The 20460-nt window shown below is 39.6% G+C and overlaps 1 protein-coding gene across 1 annotated transcript in view; it reads left to right on the top strand.

Moving 5' to 3' along the window:
* The first annotated feature begins 461 nt into the window (after positions 1–461).
* The window catches only part of GNAI1 (G protein subunit alpha i1), a 33475-nt gene continuing 13476 nt past the window's right edge, over positions 462–20460 (top strand). The window contains exons 1-3 of the mRNA XM_054274941.1: positions 462–878; positions 20001–20043; positions 20129–20270. Coding sequence (XP_054130916.1) covers positions 761–878; positions 20001–20043; positions 20129–20270 — 303 coding nt within the window. The 5' untranslated portion in view covers positions 462–760. The remainder of the gene's footprint in view (positions 879–20000; positions 20044–20128; positions 20271–20460) is intronic.

Genomic DNA, 20460 nt, shown 5'->3' with positions numbered 1-20460 from the left:
CCGCCCCGCCGAGCAATGGAACCTCCCGCGCGCGAGCAGTTTAAATTCCAGCCCCTCCCAGGGAAATGCCTGGGGCTCGCGCGCGGGGGCGTCACGGGCCGCGCCGCTTCCAGCCCCGTTCCGCTCCCGCTGTGCTTCCACTTCTAGCCCCGTTCGCGTTCCGCTCCCACTGTGCCTCCACTTCTAGCCCCGTTTCTGTTCCGCTCCCGCTGTGTCCCCGCTCCCAGCCCCGTTCCGCTCCCGCTGCGCGATCCCCTATCCCGCCCCCCGCCCCAAAACGCCTGGGCATCGCCGTGCGCACGCGCGGCCGCGCCCGCCCCTCTTCCCGCCGTGCACGCGCGCCCCTCCTCTCTCTCTCTCGCTCCCCTCCCGGCGTGGGCGGTGCGCGCGCGGTCGCGCGCCTCCGGCGGGGCGGGGGCGGTGCCGCGCGCGCAGCAGCCTCAGGGCCGGCGGCGGGAGCGGCGGCCCCGGTGCGAGGCCTCGGTCCGCCCGTCCGCAGCCCCTCTCTCCCCGCTCCGCGCTGTCCCGGCCGAGCCTCCCCACGCCCCTCCAGGCTCGCTGCCTCCCCTCTTGGCCGTGAGCCGAGCCCGGCGCGCGGTACACGCGACGCCACTGCGCCCCAGGTGAGGGAGCGGGGGAAGGAAGGAGAGAGCGAGCGGGGAGCACTCGCTCCCTCTCCCTCCTCAGCGCCTCCCCGCCGCCGAGCCCCGCCGCTGCCTGCTTCACTTCTCGCGGCGGAGCCAAACATCCCCTTGCCAAGATGGGCTGCACGCTGAGCGCCGAGGACAAGGCGGCGGTGGAGAGGAGCAAGATGATCGACAGGAACCTGCGGGAGGACGGCGAGAAGGCGGCCAGGGAAGTGAAGCTGCTCCTCTTAGGTAAGGGATGCCGTGAGGGGAGGCTCCTCCTGAGGCAGCCGCTCCCCGAAGCTCCCTCGCCCACCGAGGGGTAGAGTTTTATAGGAACGCTCCGGGCTGGGCGGGGGGCGGTGCTGCCCTCGGAGCCCGGGGTATTGCTCGGGGCCCCTCGGAAGTTGTGGGGTCGCGGGAGGCGCTGCAGCCCCTTGGAGCAGGTGGGCGCCTCGGCCGCCTGGAGGGAGGATCGGAGACAGCGCCCCGGGGAAGCGGCACGGCGTGGGCTGTCCGGGCCCTGGCTCCCATCGCAAAGGGATAATGCCTGGAACTTTTGACCTGGATTCTCTGTTCCCCTTTTGAAAGGAAGGAAACGTTACGTTGGGGGGATATTTACTCTTAATATTTCTTGTAGACCCGAGCAACTCCTAAACTGTTGCTGCGAGAGTAAAGTATAGAAAAGTGTCAAAAGAACAAAAGGCAGAGCACCATTTAACTTTTGAGTGTTTTTTTGGTGTTTTTTTTTTTTTTTTTTTTATTTTGTGGAACTTGCTTGTGTTTCTGGGATCTTACGACGGGAAGTACCACCTTGATGGACTTACTACATGGGTAACATAATGACTTATAGCGTGCCATGGTGTATTCTTCAGTTTTGCTCACAAGTACTTAAAGCTTACCTTTTTGTGTGTTCTAAGATGTACTTTGTGTTTGAAGATAAGGTTATTTTTAGAATTGCAAGAAAAAAGGAAGTACATTTGAGTACATAGAGTGCATTTGTTCAGGACTAAAACTACTGTAGGCTGGGGACAGTTGAATGCTGCAAGATTTGCATTGAATTAATGCTGTGGCAAGTTTCGCAGTATATTCTGTGTAGCTAAACCAGACTGGGTCTAATAGCGAGTTAAAATAGCTGTTGAGTTGCAGCTTTTCTCTCAGGGGTGACGTTTCAGGCAAACTTTTTAAATGATGCACAATATCTCACTCCCCTCGACATTGATTTTGCTCTCCTGTAGTGCTCTATTCACTACAAACGTAGTAGACCACTTAAATATCTTTCTGTTGCTAAATTCTAAGATGGCTCCAGAAAAGGACAAAAGACAGAGCAAATTGTATTGTAGATGAAGAAATGAAACAAACCTAGAATGGGAAAAACAAAGATCCTAAAATGATTTTCTAGGTTTAAAATTTAACTTGTGAAATAAGCCAGAAACAAAAGCTGGAATTGTTCTTCAGGAAATGGAAGTGGAAACCTGTATCTGTTAGGTTTTGGGCTGGTACCGTGCCTAGTCCTGAACACCTTTGGAATCCTCAGCTCGTTGTATGGAAAGGTTTCCCTGTATGTGATAATAGCAATACTGCAGATGTTACTGCCTTTTTAAAAAGTGGCAAGATAACACTTTGTGTCATCTGGCATTTAAAATTAATTTTCAGGTTTTGTGGTGTTCTGTATGTAACTTGTAGTGCCTGTAGTTTCATACTTGTTTTCCTATTTTTCGTCTTAATTCTTGGGTACAGATGACGTCTGTTTAAAGATGCTTTAAACTTAAGAATGGATTTTGTCACTATTTTAATGCTCTTATGTACTAAGTCCTATGTTATGAGCTTACATTTTACAAATTCTCTGTTTCTAAGGCTGGGAAGCCTTTCTGCTGGACTCCCCTGAGATCTGAGGACATGGAACAAATGGTCAAATGCATGTGGGTTCCCAGGGTGTTGTGAGCAGCAGCTCTCTTGGGTCAGCATTTCCCTCTCCCCTGCTAAAACGAGGTGTGAAGGCTGGCAGCCTGGCTTCTGCTGGCACCGGTGCTGGCATGGTTGTTTAAACAATGCTTACCTAAATGTTCAGTGAACTCTGGATGAGGTTTTTGCATACACCCATGGATGCTCATATGTATTTCACATGTTTTGGAAATAAAGCATTTTCCCTTCCTCTTCCTTGCAAGTGTGTCAGGTGTCTTGAATGTGATGTGAAGGCTTTATCTGGTGGCAAAAGTATTGAAAGTTATTTCCACTAGAGTCACTTTCTTCTCACCACTCACTTTCCCAGTTGCTTGTTCAGCCCACACGTCAGAGTTTATCATCTACTCGGTTGTACTCCTGCATCTATTTATGGGTTTGTTCTGCTAAAAAGACACTGAAGGAAAAGGAAAAGTAAAAATTGTGGTCTGCTGCCAGAAAAATGCAATGTGCAAGTGGCATCTGAGACACCTTGTATATGTAGAAAAAGGTCATGTGGCTGTACACCTATTATTATTATAATTGACCCATTAAATTGGATTTATTCCAGCATATATAAAAATTTTATTTTTGCTTGGTGTTTAGAGAATCCTGCTGAAGTTTGAGCTAGAATGCTCAGTTGAGGCAAGATGTGTTCATAAAATCAATCGATTTCTAGACTGGAAATTTAATTTATTGCATCACATGCTTTTCTAATTTTTCTTTCTAAAACAGGATATTGCAGGGATTTAATTGAGAGAGATGTGGCATTGCTGTACCTGAACCATCACTGTGAACAATATCACTGATGCATGTTAGATAAATATTTTGTTTTCTTGTCTCTAGGAATAAGCAGATATATTGAATGTGCACAAAATACTATTGAACTGGATTGTCTACGTTCTTTTGTCCTATCTGTAAATTGGTTCATCACTTCATAAAATTTTCAATGCTGGTATTAGGAATAAAAATGCTGGATTCCAAGCATTATCCATGTATAGTTATTTGAACCTTGTAATTCTATGCACTTCAGTGTGCTATCCCAACAGCAGGAGAGCCTTTCCTGGAAAATTTCTGAGAACCATTGTTCTTAGAAGTAAGCTGAACTTGGTCTTGTAGTTGGTAGGCCAGATGGAAAATGCTTGTTTATACATGGGATTTGATGATTTTATCTTTTAAAACCATTACATAAACAAGCTTATTTACTTTAATACTATTTTCAATCAATGTGTAACTTAAGTTTCATGAGAACTGAACAGAAAATATAAGTGCAATGTATTATATGACCAACACTAAAAGTTAAACTACAAAAGTATATACTTTTTGTTAAGCAGTTAATTTGTGGCAAGTTGACAATTCCTAAACTTCTGTGTCCTAATTGAAGTAATATTTTCTTTATTTCTATTTTATTAACAGATAAACTCATATACTTAGTGTAAGATTTCTGAAAAGCAGTTTATATTTTGGCTGGCTTCCAGACAGAGAAAGTAGTAGATCCAAGTTGTTTTTTTCTTCCATGGTTCCTCATCTTAACTTTTAATATTCAGCAAATAAAAATTCTAGTGATGCTTGCAGAATGAATGTGATTCTTTTGTTGGGAGGTGGTGATTCTGAGTGACCAGTCTGTGGGCTGCATTAATGGACATGTGATCCTGGTCAGGTGTGCATCCCCAAGCACATTTCTGTGGAATTAGCAAGAGCACATAAGACTGAGTTTTGTGCCAACTGCAGGAGAACAGGCAGTCCCTCATTTAGTAGAATGCCTTCTGGTATGAGGTTAAACTCATCAGGTTTTATGAATACATTCAAACTGGCACCATGACTTCATAGGATTAGCACTTTGTCTTTTGAATTATCACATCCTTCACCAAGCTTAGCAAATTGGCGTTTAGGTTCTTTTATCTTGGATGAAACAGGCAACAGATATGTCCTAACCATTCAGTAGGAGCAGCTCCTGGGCTCCAGGAAGTCACAGGCTGTGTGTTTGACAGCTGCCATTGTGTGTCTCCTTTCTGGACAATCACAGTTGTAGATGTGAGTTCAGTGGATACCTTTGTGCTCCTGACTAGCAGAGCCACTTTCTGTTCCTGAATAGATCCTTGTGATTCATACTGGAACGTGTGCATGTCATGTTCTTAAAGATAAGTGACATTTACCAGGCAGTGCTGCATTTAATCTTTTCCATTGCTGCTTCCTGTTCCTTAAGACGGTAACTAGAACAATTCTATTGTTTTTCTAGTTCTTCACATCTCAGGCATCTTTTTCTGTCTGCTTTTCTTTTGTTCCAGACCTGCATCTTTGTCTGCTCAGCCAAACTGACTCCTGCTCCCTACTCATCTTTTCAGCAGCATTATCCTCACAGTGCTTGGCAGTACCTGGCTTCTTCCACATTGGACTGAAAAAATGCATTTATGCTGCTTGTACCATTACTTCTTTTGCCTTTCCTCCAGAACATTCTTTGTCTCCCCACTTGCAGACAAGAAAGACTTTAGGAGTCTGAACTTAGGAGAGCTCTCAGAAAAGCTTTTTTCTCACAAGTATGGCCAATTTCAGAGTTGTTGACCTTATCTTCATAAATTATGCCAGCCTTGTGTAAAACATTTCTACCAAACTATTTCCTGTCATGCCTTCAGAGACAGCCATCTACAGATGCTTACGAAGTTCGCCTCTTATTTACAGCTGATTTCTAATTTACAGCTGATACCTAAAAGAAGTGTTTAATGTTTGGGTTTGGTTTGTTGCTGTTGGTCTTGTCTGTGTCATTGTGAGCACCTCTGCCCCCCATTCCTGCCTGTCTCCTTACATTTAGCAGGAGTTCTGAACTAGGGGTTCTCTTGCATTTTATTGTGGTGCAGTTGAACTCTGCCAATCAGGATGTTGCTTGTGTGGAGTGACTTGATTCTCACAGTGTAATAATCCCCCTTGCTTTTGTGAGAGGAGACTCAGGGCTGTGCAGTAAGCATACTCATACTTTAGCTGTGGTTGTGTTTGTTCTGCTGCAGCGTGAGTTCTTTTGTGCTTGTCTCAGTCTGTTTGAATGTTGGTGTAAAAGTTCACATCATCATCATCATATTGGTCTTTAATGTGTGCATGGGCTTCAGTATAAATTATCTTTAGTGATTTCAGGTCTTCTGTTGCATTATTGTGTTTCCTCTTTTTGGAAGTTACTTTATAAAGTCACTATTTAGGATTATATCACGATGTGAGTTCTTTAGCATTCTTAAGACAAAATTTACTTTAGTGCCTATTGTTTTAGAAAGGGTTAAAGAGAAACTCTCCATTATGTGCTTTGTTATGGTACTGGTAACAGTGACTTTGCTTTTATAAAATTTTGATCTAAAAAGTCTAGTCATGTATACATAAATTTAGTTGTATTATAGCAAGTATTAAGGATTTTTAAAATATTTTAAGAGTTAGAAAACATTTTAAGCTTGAGAAATGTTTTTTTTTTTAACTTTTCATTCAAAAACAGTGTAAAGCTGCTGCTGTGTTCCTTCTGAATTAGAGGCTCTAGTAAGGTACTTTTGGTAAGCTGTCCACTCCCAGCAGCAGTGGTACCTCAGGATCACTCATAAATTTTGTAAGAAACTATGATGTAATTTGTGTCTTCTTACTTTTTCTCTGCAGCACTTTATTGCATCAAAATTGATATATATGACAGTTTATTCTGTCCTATGTATTATGTTACCAAAGTTGTTGTGGATTTCAGCTAGCTTCTTTTTGTGAAGTTAAAATTAACTCCCATCAGAACTAGACTTTACAGTGCAGCTCCCTGCATGGTTGTGTTGGCACAACTTGAACTTGGGGCTCTGTGCTGTAGTTAGGCTGTAGTGATTTAAATACTCAAATTGCCAAAGTGGGTTCTTTTGCTGCCACATTTTACCTTTTAGTTGTTTTGGTCCTCTGAGAAGGAATAATTGAGTAGCCAGCATATAAGTCTGGCTAAGTAATTTGGAACCAAGCCACGAGTCTGGCTCAGAGGGCATAAAATTCTGAAGTCAGTTTTGCTGTCTAGCAGTGTTTCCTGTAACATGCTATCTGGCAAATGTGGTACAGCAAAACTGGGTGTAGAAAATAGATATTTAGGATGCTCTGTTAAGTGTGAGGGTGGGTTTTGGTTTTGTTTTGTTTTTTTTTTTTTTGCCATGGAAACACTGAAATAAAGATCTTAACTGATTTGATAATTAGCTGTTAAAAGTTTTTGGGTTTTTTCCCAAGACATGTATAGGAGAACCTGTATTAATAAAAACTTCCAATTCTGAATCTTAGTCATTGTCCAGCTTTTACCTAGGTTTGTATTGTTTGAATGTTCTGTTCATTCCCTTTGTTTGCTCAGTGCCCTGCTGTTACCTCAGGCTTTGTGTAAATTACACAATTATTCTGTAAATGGAACTTGGTTGGCTTTACCTGTGAGATTCTGTATCCACAAAGTATTGAAGTTGGTAAGGGATATAGAGTAGTTGGAAAAATCAGAACTTTGGATTTTTCTCACTCAAAACTTTTCACTCTTAGAAGTTCAGTTTCTTTTAGTGGCTTAACTTAGTGACATTTCTGAGTGGAAGGATAACTGAGCTTTTGAAATTAGACTATTAGGACAAAAATAAACTGGTTTTGCTGGGACACTTGTGTACCAGGACTGTTTGCTTCTGCAAGAAGAGATTTGAACTCGTCTCTTTCTTAATGCTAGATATTTTGTTCTCCTTGAGCATTAAGTAGGAACAGACAGGACAAAATAAGATTTCTTAGCAAAGATGGGAAGTAAAGGAGTGATTTTGTAGAGTAATTACCCATATTTGTAACTGCTTATAGTCCTTATACAGTACAGGTGTAAGAAATATTGGAGTTGGGGATTTGGAAGAAGCTTCCCATCATCATGGTTTTGCCCTTAGAGTTTGCAAAGCTGTGGTGCCAGCTTCAAGGTCTCTGGAGTTAAAAACTTACATTCTTAAAAACTCTGGAGCTTAAAACTTATAGGCCTGGCTATCACCTCGAGTCACAGATGCCTGTCTGCACCAATCCTTGGTTTGAAAGTGTGTTACCTGTTGAGGTTAGATTTTGACTTCCTTTCATTTTGGTTCAATTGCTGACTACCCCTTCCTTTGAAACATATTTTTGTTATTTTTTAAAGTTACTTTTAGTATAGTTTTTTCAGGATCTCAGCTGGTGGGGCTAATTGCCATAAAGCAGTTAAGAACCAATTCTTTTAATAAGAGACTTGTTAAATAAGGAATAAGCAAGTAAATTCTTGTTAAATATGTTTTCTGGCTTTTGTAATCTAAGAGTCATTGATGCTTTAAATAAGACCACCTCTGGTGTGCTTTGTTACAACTTGATAATCAAGTTGCTGTGTTGACTGATAGGTGCATGCTTACATGGGCACTTGGTGTTTATATTTACCAGTGTACGTAAACTTCAATATTGTATGTCCCTGTAAAATTGGTACTGAAATTAGAAAATTCTTTTTGTGAAGCAACTTATTTAAAGGAATCAACGCATTCATATATACTGTGCTTCAACTTCTGAAATAGACTGGACCTCATGACTGTTTCAAATGTTCTGGTTAGAAATGTAATGTTGCCTTTGTAGCGAGTAATATACTTGGCAAAGGTACCCAATTAAATCTTTAGTGAAATTTAACAATATCTGGGCAACCAGAATGGATGGGAAGGCTTTACAATCATTGCTCCAAGCAGATTGTTTTTATAGAAGTAATCAATGTACTGTAATGAAAATTCCTGTTGAAACTGTGAAGTGGGTTTATAATTAATAGTCTAGAATTTAATATGACCTGTTTCTTGACTTGAAAGTGCTGGTGCTATCAAATGGCTACCTGTAATCCTATCTTCCTTTTGCAAAGGTGATAAAATATGTTTTTGCATATGACTTGGGGTTTTTTACATGGACAAAGCTGTTGTAGTTGTTTGAATCATGCTACAAGTTTTTTATTGGTCACTGTTGCAAGGACATTCTGAATCTCTGGGGGTTTTTAATAGTTTCCAGCAAAACTAAAGAGGTTCTTGCCTACTTTGTAAATCTGTGTTGGAATGCTGCAAGTAAGCAGTGGATGTTGTCTTACAAGCAACAGAGCTATTCTAGAAGCTCTGTCTTGCTAAAAAGGAAAGTGCTTTTGCAGCATCTGGCTGAGTAGCTTTGCCCTCTCCCTGTCACTTTTAAATGTTTAATTCAGGGGTTTTTTGCTGGTTGAGTAGTCAGACTGGCTGTCCTGATTAGACTTAGCTTGCTGCTGGAGTGGTCAATTCAACTGGTGTTTCATAATGGTCTGATGAGGACCTGACTAAAAGCATAATGAGGAGCAGAGATATGTGCTGGAAATGCAGAGTAGCAGGTGGAGGGGAAAATGGATGCAGAATAGGGTGCTTTCAATTTCTGTATTTCTGTGTCACAGTTCACTGTAGAATTGGATTAGGAATAATGTGAAATTTGCAGGACCTGCAAGGTCCACTTGGTAGACATGTTAAACTCCAATCAAAACCCACTTTTTAAAGATTTCTTTGCTACAATAGGAGACAGAGACAGCCCACGTTAAGGAATGTGCTGATTGCCAGTTAGAGGTAGGAGTTTCTTTTTGTTCCAAATACAGGGAGCATCAGATCTGTGCTTCTTCATGCTCTTCTGTTTTGTAGGTTGTAGGCTTGACTAGGAAGAATCCTCTTCTACCTAGCACTTCTTGGTGAAGAATGCAAAATGCTTGTGGGCAAGAAGTGCAACTGCCAGCCCTGTGTCAAACTAGAGAAGGGAATGGAGGCAACAGTAAAGCTGTAGTAATATTAAAATAGAACACAGTGTGAATGCAGTATTGGAATGCAATTTTAAACTTGCTATTGCTGGAGTTATGGGTCTTGCAATAAACAAATTGGGAGTAAACCAGACAATTGTTTTTAAGTATTTATAGGTTTTATTTAAAGAAATGTTATTTTGAATCCTGTTGATTTCATGTCTGCTAGTAATGTTTTATACAGTGCTGGACTGAAAATAAGTTGAGAAGTCTCATTGAAGTGCTGACTGTATTCTTGATGCATTAAATATATCTTGAAGCATTTTGAAAGTGGATTTCTCAGCTGTGTGCAGATCCTTAATAAGTCTGGTAAACTCCTGGCAAAGGTGTTATATTCTTTCTAAAGCATATAAATGCTTAAGCATAAAGCTCTTAAATCATTGACATGGATCCCTTCTAATATGCTTTAGGTCTGCAGTGTTAGCTGGCAAAAGCTGTCATCTTAATTCCTAGATGAGGGTCTGTTTATATTATTTTCTCTGTCTGCTGTTCTGGAACAGAGCAGCATTTGGGGTTAGGTTAGATCAGCCTTTGATTGCGCACTTGCTTGAAGCCCAGCACCTGTTTATGTAGGTGTCTGTCTTACTCCTTGCTTCTGGGGGTATTGGCTGTCTTGGAGGGGGCTGAAATTTTTATGTACTTCAAAGCTGTCTCAGTTTAATAGGAGACTGGTTAAATACTAATTCTGTTTAAACAACAACAAAACCTCAAAGCTGTATTTTTTAATTACTGTTCACCCTACTTCAGGGCAGTTTTGTGTGTAAAATGCATGTGCATGTAACAAAAAATAAGGTGGACTATGCTCATGAATTTTCTTTCTTGCTTCAAATAAAAGTAGGAGTTATGAAAATGTTTGTATTTGAAAGAAATTGTCCACTGATATCTAGGAACTCTACATTTTAATCTGTCACTTTCAGTCCACCTGAGTTCTGGTGGAGTTGGTGACATTGAAGTGCATTTAGGTCAACTATCAATATGCTTATTCTCCTTATTTTTGTGGATCTTAGTCCTTGAGCTACAGGATGAAAAACTCTTTTAAGTTAGGTGTGGATGAATATTGAAAATTTACATGAACTGAAGTTTATTTCTTTGTTTCTACAAGAATGGGAGAGCATTTAATGTAATTGCATTTTCCCTGATATGAACTTTGACAGTACCCATTTATCACTTTTGCAACGAATGCCTTGCTGTTATGTAACAAGTAAAGCTTTGAATAAAACCAGTTGATATTTACGTGAGAGATATTTTTCCTGTTTTGCTAGAAATGCACACTCAGTTTTCAGATTGTCCCAACTCTGCAGTTACATAGTTATACATGTGGTAGCTGGGACAGTAGGTTCTGTCAAAATTGTAGATAGAACAACAGTAGTTTTGTTCTGAATTGGAAATGGAGCTTGCAATGAAAATACATTGTTATTTCAAGTTGTTTTGTTGTATCTTTCTGCCAGAAAAACCTCCATAAAGTGTGCCTTTGTTGCAGAGGAGAATTTTTTATAAAGCATTTTTGGTTGTGATTAATGATAGCCTGCTTAGTAAGTTTGCCCTGGTATCTCTGAAGCTGCCCATCTTTGCACACAGTATTTATAGCATGGGGCATTGTAAAAGGCCACGAAGGCCAAGCACACTGTGGAGAGCAATGTCAAGGCACTGTGGTTTTCTGGAAGGTTTATTAGATATACATTTGAAAGACTGGATGAGGCATGCTGTACTCTGTTGACAGAAATTGATGGTAACTCTCTTGGTAGACATTGTAAGAGTAAAGGACGTGGTTCTTTGTTTTGGAGCAGTCAGCATTTATTTCCTAGATTGGGTTCACGTACAACAACCACTGAAACTTGTGTTCAAGAAGATCTTTAATCAAATTCTTTCATACCATGATTTTAAATTAGGTAGTAATTGTTTCTGAGCATACTACTTTGTATGGGAGAAGAAAGCCACTTGATTTTTTTGAAGTAGCGAATTTAAATCTTACTTCAGTTTTGTAGAGCAGATAGTTATTTGCTATATTGAAGTTCCATTCAAAATCCTAACAAGTTTTTGGGCTTTGAATTTTGGAGAGAGATTGCCAAGTATTTTAGATGACATTAGTGTGGATGCTGGCCTCTGATACATTTAAATAGGCAACTGCTAATCTTATCAAGCTGCTGTCAGTATTGGCATCTTAGATAAACCTGAAGCCATGCATGTTTAGCTGCTGGTGATGTGCCATGTGGTTGTCAGGCAGCAAGCATGATTACCAAGTGGTTTGCATCTCCAAAGGTGCATTAGCACTTGTATTTAATTTCTGGCATAAGTGAGAGGTTTATTTCCAAGCCTTTGATTCTCAGCTTGTCCTGCTGGGTTTGGCACTTCACATGAAGGAGGCTGTGCTTCTGTGTTAATTGAACCAAAAAGTACAATGGCACTGTCCCTGTCTAAGGCAGTGATTCTGGTGTTTAAGAGATCTCCTGTGCATTCTGAACAGATACACCTTTCTGAAGTAGCTTCAGTTCCAAGGTACCGCATGTCCTTTTAAATGTTTCACAAAATTTCTGAAATTTGACGCTTGGCATTGTATTGGTGCTCTCCTTTATAGTGAGATGACTCCCTGTACAGTTATAAGTGATGCACATAATGATAAAAGGGTTCCTACTATGTAGCAGTAGCAGGAGCTAGTAATTTAAAACACCTGAGGAATATAGAAATGTGTTTGAAGAGCTGGGTAGAATTTGTATTCAAAAGCTGCCTGCATTTAATTTTGTATGGTACATAAAATTGCACATAATTTCTGCTAGATGTCTGCTTATCACATGATTGAATTCTAAGCAAAAAGAACACTTCATAACACTTTGTCATAAAAAGATATGAAGCACTAATTGAAGATTGCAAGTATCTCAAAACTCAATTCATACTTCTAAAGATGTGAATAGAAGTTACCTTAAGGTTTGCAAAATGGAGTCTGTGCCCTCCTTGTTTTACCATAAGATTTATTTTTAGAATTCATTGCGTTCCAAAGGTTATATTAAATGTTTTCTCCTTCTTTTTAAACTAATTAACACTGTCTTTATCACTTGCCTGTGTGTTTGCTCTAGTAACAGACTAAATATCAATTTAAGAAACTCAGAGCAGTCTATTAGATATCTAGACCTGAATAAACATACAGGATGCTTCAATGAGTTTATACTTGATTGCTTCTTGAGATGACATTTTATCTTAACAGTTTTCTTAAATTATATTTTATGTACAATAGATTAACTATTTTTTTATATACAAACATCTTGAAACAATATTGATTTCAAACATCTAATAAGAGCAATACTGAAGACCTAGGAAAGAAATACTTAGTTGTAATTAATTTTTGATTTCTTAGGGAATTTACAAAAGTGACAGTGGCCTATGGGTATAAATGGTATTGCTTCTGTAGAACTAAGCCTGCAGCTGCTGAAACCTTGAGAATTATCTCAGTTCTTTTATCTCTAAAAAGAGATCAGTGCCATAATTTTAGAATCTGTCACTTCTCTGGTTTAAATCAGTGACGTAATCTGTGATTCACACTATTACTACATGGCTAATTTACTGAAGTATTTTCTGCCAGATACTAATCATACAGATTCTTAATTCATTGAAAGATTCCTGGCACATTCAAATTCCATTAGCTGTGGAAATTCCAAGACTGATGCTGCCTTAGAAGTAATGAGTAATATCTCCCTTTGGTTGTATGAAAACAGTTGGGAAGGGGAAAAGGGACATAAACTGCAAGGGCTAGCAGCTGCCCCAGAATAAGAATACCAGACGGTTGTAGATAACTGTTACTGTTGGGAGACTTCAAAAAGGGGGAGTGGACAAAATAAGAAAATTCAGGCAGAGCAGTATGGGTTTTGGAGAATGCTTCATTTGGTGTTCAACCTGTCCAGTGTGTTGTAGCAAAGTTTGCACTATGGGTTTCTTGTGCTAGCCTTGATGTATTTTTGAGTACAGTAACACTGATTGGCAGCTTGCATTCTCATTTTAATCTCATGTCTGATGTGTCATGAAGTGATAAATTTAAGAGATTACACTTCCAAGGTACAAAGCCACTTGATTTCTGTAAGAGATTCCTGACCCCATAGCAGAAAGAGTAGAAATCACTGAGTATTTAGTTTATGCTGTGACCAGTGGCTGCTGAGAAACAGGCACAATTCAGCTTGTGCTTTCTTCTGTGAAGTTCAAGTGTCTGACAGAATTGGATAGGAAAGTTGTGGAGAGAGAGCTTTACAGTACCTGAATCCAAGAATTTATAAGTCTGTGTATTTTATTTTAAATTTCATGTGTGTCTTTATGCTTAAGTCAGTCTGGTCTAAGTGTCTTATTCTTGCCAGAAAAGCTGGCAAGCCTCTGTTGAAAGTTTTAAATTAATTACTCTTGTCCATACTTGAACTCTCTTCTAGTAACATACAAGGCTGTTCTACATTTTGTGGGTTCTGTTCCTTAGTCTGACTTATTTGGTGTTATTTCAAAGCCAGCCCAATTTTTCTCTTTAGCTTTTATCTAATGCTTAAGTTATTTTATTTAGTCTGCATTTTTTTTTCTATGTTAGTAATAAGAGGACTATATTTATTCCATTAGAAATAGTTGTTGGGAGTTGATTTTATCCCAAGGAGGGATACTATGAATTTGAAGCTTGCCTTGCTTTTTGCTTTGGTATTTGGTTGGCTTCTTCAGTGACCAATTAGCAAATGTGTCCCAGGTTAGAAATGTTACTGTTAAGATCTCAGCCCTTCCTTTTGGTACACGGGTGCATAAAGCATTTGTTCCAGATATTAGTAGTTCTGGAATGCTTCCTATGTAGGCAGTGTGTGGGATAATGAGTCATGAGACGTTCTAAGTAGTTTAAAGTAACATTTTTGCTTACCTGTTAATTTTTATCAAATTATTAAATGTTTCAGTTCATTTTAAACACAGATTTGCTCCATTTGGAAAGAATATTGACTTTAAAATGGTGTTTGCTACAATTTCATAGTAATGAGTCATAGGGTGATAAAATCATTTAGGTTGGAAAAGAACCTTAAGATCGAGTCCAACCCAGTCTTTTTAATTGTTTTCAAATTTCTTTTTAGAATTGACCAATTTACAGCTTGGAGAATCAAATATTGCTTTAGCTGTTTCTTAAATTTATTTGAGCTCTGCTTGTCTTACTTGGTTCCTACAAGAGGAAGATTCATTGAGATTGATCTGTTAAATAGCTTTTTGATTGTTTGGGATTTTTTTTGAACATGAAGATGCTTTGATTTTTTTTTCTATTTCCAAAGTAGAGAGCTGGTCTTGAAAGAAAAATCATAATGAGCTCAGTCCCTCTTCTGTAGCTGAGTGTCAGCTTCCCCGTGCTGTGGGTGCTGTGGTGGGGTTGGTCACAGGCCTGGGTTTATGTGCTGGCTCTGAGTTCATGGAGTGCTCTCAGAATTCCTGCTGCATCCAGGCAAATACTGCTCTGGATAGCACAGTACTGGCTGGGAGATAATGGTGTGGGAAGGTAAAGCCTGAGCATTAAACTTTGATGCAGAAGCCCTTCAGATCAGATAGAGTCTATGGGGATAATAGGAAATTTTGCTATTTAAGTTGGATGTGCTTTGCTCCCATACTTTGGCAGTCTGCATTAGGATCTACCTGCTTTCTGGCAAGAGGGTGTAAGAAGATTATTAGATATAATTCAAGTTATATTCTTTCTCAACTACATCAACAAAAGTTTTAAAATTCTTTTAATTAGATTTTTGTAGATTGTGTAGCCCTCTTTTTGAGGAGCACCGGAAGATAAAGTGTGCAAGAGGAAGAAAGGACTAATCAGTTATTAAAGCTTCCATTAATGTAATGATGTAACAGTTAACTTAAATTTCCATTTAAAAGTAAACAAAGAAAAAATTCCCACTACTCTTTTAAATTCAGAAATTACATGCTGCTGTTCTTCTAGTCTAATCAGAACTGTCATGTCTTTTAAATAATATTTTTGTTATAAATAAATAGTAACAAAGCCAGTAAGACTGTTCAAATTATTGACAGTAGTGATCTAAAATCAAGTATCACACTTAAATAGCAAGCAATAAATAGCATCATTTACTAGATGTTTGAGGAATATTCAATCAAGTCTGTCTAAATTTAGGTAGTGTTTGGTTGTGACAGTATAGCTAGCTCTGACATTTTATACACAGCTGTCACATGTAATATTTAATACTGCTTGCTTCTGTCCAAAACTTTCTAAACCAGAGTCAGTTCTCATTTTGCTGTATGAGTAACTTATTTATGCTGAGATAAAAGAGGGAATTTTGCAAAGTATATCTGTCAGAAAACCTGGCAGAGTTCTGCATTCAGGAGTGCAAAAATAATGAATTTCCTTTCAGTATGGTTCAATGAGTTATGTGAAATTTTCTTACTTTACAAAGATTATGAGGAAGGCTGCAGTCATTTCAGTGCGCAGTTAAAGGAAAAACGCAAACCAAATGTAACTATTTCTATTTTCCATTAAATAACATAAGGAAATGCACCTTCCAGGAACTCACTGCTGATGTTAGGTACTCTGTAATAAATGACTTAATTATTCTTTGTGTATTATGGGTGTATGTGGTTATAAACTGAGAATGCTTTTATGATAATTGTAGGTATTTGATACATGTGAGTTCTTACACCATGGAGAAAAATGCATATCTCACTAAAAAAATGGAGAACAAGGTGTATGACAAAAAGAATTAATTTTTTAAGCTATAACTAGCCCTGACACTGACATTCTTGGTTAGTCAAATGTGATGAATTTTTAACAGAACATTTTATGAGATTATGTAAATTAAATGCTGTAGTATATTTCTTAATATCTCCAAAATTGCTGTTGAATGAAGGGAATATAACATCTTCAAATTATTTGAATGAAAATATTAGTCCAAAGCATATTATAGTAATTTCAATTTAAACTTATGTCACCTATTTGTGCTTAAGTGCATAATTAGCTATTTTGAGATTAATTTTTTTCTAAATGCTTCAGGTGCCTAAATAACAGCTGACTTTTGTACTGGTGTCTGATTTCTGTTTATATTAATGTACTCCCATGGCCAGATTCTCAGATTCTTGAGAACTATTGGTGCTCTATCGAGAAACTTGCAGATTTATAAAGAACTAAGTCTTTTGCTTTGACATGAGCTCAAGATGGCATTAAGCACTCTAGATTGATGCTGGCAGGCCTGCTCTCTTCCTTAGCTCTATTCCTCTGAGCTCAATGTCTCCTCTTGGTGCCAGCACTCATTCTGTGGTGTTGGAGAAAGAGAGGTGTAACCACATCAGTGGGGCAACCTTTGACAGCCAGTCTTAAATTGGGCTGAGCCTGTCCTGAAGCCACATATTTGATTTAATAAGAGGAATATCCTAAAAGCATCACTTTGTAGTATTTGAGTATAGAAATTTCTGCAGAAATGAAATACTTGAGTTGGAAGAAACCTCTTAGAGGTCATCTAGTTTAGGCCTTGGCTCAAAGCCAGGCTAACATCAAGATAAGGTTGCTTGGAGCCTTGTCCAGTTGAACCTTGAAGATTTCCAAGGCTCAGTTTTTACTTCCTCTATGGGCAGTGCAGCCACTTCACTGAGCAGGTTCCCTGCACCTCCTTCCCCTGTCTCTCTGAAATTGGCTGTGCTAGAGGTTCTTAACTGACTCACACCTCTGTTGTGTAGGTCTGACAAGTTCACTTCTGCTTTAAGCTGTCTTAAGTGGGTGTTATGGAAAGGACTGAAATTTACAGATATCAAACCTTCTTCTCCCCACACCAATCTTTCTAGGATTAAAATGCCCAGTTCCTTGTAACTTTTCCTCGAATGTCATGTGCCCTCTAAACATCTAAGTGACCTTCAACTGTTTTTTTGTTTTATCTCATTTACTGGGTGCTGAGGGGGAGAATTGTGTACAGTACTTGGATACAGCATAATGAATGCTGACTTCTGGGAATGGACAGTGTCCTTTGACTTATCTGCACTGTTGCCACTGCAGCAGTGGAAGCTGTTGGCCAGGGTCAACCCAAACACCCACACAGCTGTGTGATCACTCTCCTCTCCCTTGGGATAAGGAAAAAATAGAAGGAAGGCAAGAAGATACATGGATCAAGATAATGATGTTTTAATATGGAAAGCCATGGCTTGCACACACTAGCAGAGCAAAGAGCAGAATTAATTCCTTCCTTCTCACTGGGAGGCAGGTGTTTGGCCACTTCCTGGAAAGCAGGGCCTTGGCTTGCATAATGGCTGTGTGGAAAGAATCATAGAATCCTTTAGTTTGAAAAAACCTTATAATGTCATTGTGTCCAGCCATTAACCCAGCCCTGCCAAGCCCATCACTAAACCATGTCCCCAGGTTCCAGAGCTAGAGTTTTTACATGCCTCCAAGTCTCCAAGTGTCTCCACCACTTCCCTGGGCAGCCTGTTTCAATGCTTGACAATGCCTTTGATGAAGACATTTTTTCCTAATAGCCAGTCTTAACCTCTCGTGATGCAACCTGAGGCCATTTACTATTGTCCTATCACTTATTACCTGTGAGAAGAGACTGACCCCACCTGGCTAAAACCTCCTTTAAGGTAGTTGTAGAGAGTGTTGTGGTCTCCCCTGAGCCTCCTGTTCTCCAGGTTAAAAACTCCAGTTCCCTTAGCTTCTCCTTGTATGATTTATGTCCCAGACCCTTCACTATAACCACACTTCCAAAGATTATAACAAAAAAATGTTCAGACAAACACTGTAACAACAAATGACTACCCCTCTTCCTCCCTCCTCTGAGTTTTTACTGCTGAGTATGGCATCATGTTGTGTGGAATATCCCTTTGGTTGACTTAGGTCAGCTGTCCTGGCTCTGTCCCTTCTCAAGCTCTTGTCCACACCCTGCCTACTCACTCGGGCTGGGGACATGGTGGGAAAGAGAAAATGCCTTGATGCTGTGCATGCATTTTTCAGCTATAAGAGAACTATCACTTTCTCTTACTAATGAGTGTTACCAGCCCTGGTTTTGTAGCTAAACCAGGGCTGGTAACTGAAGTGCAGCACCATAAGGGCCGCTGTGAAGAGTTAACTTTGTCCCAGACCAACCCAGTGCAGCACTGTGTAATGTGGTTGATCTTTATCACCACAAGGCCCCACTGCTGACACTTCAGTTTCTTGAGCCCCACAGTTTTCCTAACCCATTAGTTCCAATCTGTGTTGGATGTGTTACTCTGTGCCCCTTGCAGGACTTCACAGTTGCCTGTGTTCTGAGATGCCTCAGCTCAGTCCTCTAGCATGTGAGAACCTTCTGAATAACACCTCTGTTATCTAACCCTGGTAACCACTTCCTGGCCTCCCAGGCTCGTGTCAGCTGCAACCTTGATGTCAGTGCATTCTGCTTTTGCTTTCAGGTCATTGGTGAAAATGTTAAACTGTGCTAGCCCAGTGTTGTCTCCTGGAGACTGCCTAAACACCTTCCAGTTGGATTTTTGAACCATTGACACAGGCCTTTGTGTGGCTGTCTAGGCAGGTTTTCAGACACCCTGAGGTTGGTACTTATCCAGCTGGGTACAAGGGCTGCCATGGACAGTGGCATTGGAAGCCTTACTAGAGTCAAAGTAAATTACATCTGTTAAGTGTCCTTCCCCCCAAACCCACCTGTTTCCTCATGAAAACTTAGTACAGTTTGTACTTTGTAAACCTGTGTTGGCACTAAAATGACCTTTATTTTATCCAAGATGAGGTTGACTGTCATGTGTCAGGTTCTTGCCCTTTTTTTGGAGACAAATAACTACAGCTTTTATCAGTGCCTTTCTGTGGTCAGAGTTTTCTTTTGTTTATTTTGGAGTTGGACAATGGGTGATCTCTTTGCATTAGAAGTACCTGTAGACTGTATGAAGACTGTACTCACTTCTGCAGAGCTATATTGAGAAAGGGGAACTGTGAGAGGGAGAATTCAGCACAAGTCACAGAAAAACTGGGAGTGTGCTATCTAAAGGGATTAGACCGCAGCTGTAAGAGTTCCACATGTTTTTTAGGGTAAGAAGCAGACTAAAGATAGATTGTTGGGACAGCAAAAACTGCATCTTTTTCCCTGTCTGTTAACAGAAACTGTTTTTCTAGGCTTTGTATTTTAACATGGCTTTTTGTTTTGTGTTGTTAAGCACTTAAAATGATATCAGGTTGACTGCAAACCTCATGCCATCTGTTCTAACAAAAAGTAGGCTGACTGTTGGTTTATTCATGCTAGGGTCAAAAGATGGTTACAAGGACTGAAGCGTTGAAGAACTGTAAGGTGTTCATTTGCAATTTTGAAAGACCATTAATACAGTGTGAAGAGTGGATTTTGGTTAAAAAGACAGAGGAATTAAGCTTTAGATCTGTTTGAAGTTGAGCAACTTATCACCTGTTCACATTAGAAACCCCAGCAGACTGTATAAAGATTATGCTCACTTCTGTAAGAGAAAAGACTTTTAGAACTGAGATTTGTTCTTAAAATGGTGTGATTTTGAAATTATCAGATGAAGGTACATTTTTATATTAAGAATCAGTTTGTAGCATGCTCAACATGTTGTAACCCGTTGAAGGTTTTTATATTGGTTAAATACATGAAGTATAGAATTAAAATGTATTTTCAAAGATTAGTAAAAGCCTAATGGTAATTTTCATGTTTACTTTTCAGGAGCTGGTGAATCTGGAAAAAGCACAATTGTCAAGCAAATGAAGTAAGTGTGGTGAAATACTGTGATAGATAAATATTTTTTAATTTGAATAGAGAAATTTGAATTTATTTATTTTTTTCTTCCATAGGATTATCCATGAAGCTGGTTATTCAGAAGAAGAATGTAAACAGTACAAAGCTGTTGTCTACAGTAACACCATTCAGTCCATTATTGCTATCATTAGAGCAATGGGGAGGTTGAAGATAGACTTTGGTGATCCAGTCAGGGCTGTGAGTATTGAAATACACACACAGACATGCAGCTGAAATATCCATACTGTTTACTTCAGAAATCTTTGTGAGTTACAGTGTTTGATAACTAAATGCCTTTGGTTTTTACACACAAGGTTACCTGTGGAGCAGTCAGCACTGGGTTGATTCACAGCAACTATTTGGTTTAGATACTATTTTCTGAATTCTG

The sequence above is a fragment of the Melozone crissalis genome, unplaced genomic scaffold, assembly GCF_028551555.1.
Source record: "Melozone crissalis strain CALT ecotype California unplaced genomic scaffold, PUWL_Pcris_2 ptg000004l_1, whole genome shotgun sequence".
Classification (NCBI taxonomy): Eukaryota; Metazoa; Chordata; class Aves; order Passeriformes; family Passerellidae; genus Melozone; species Melozone crissalis.
This window is presented reverse-complemented; position numbering and strand designations above follow the sequence as displayed.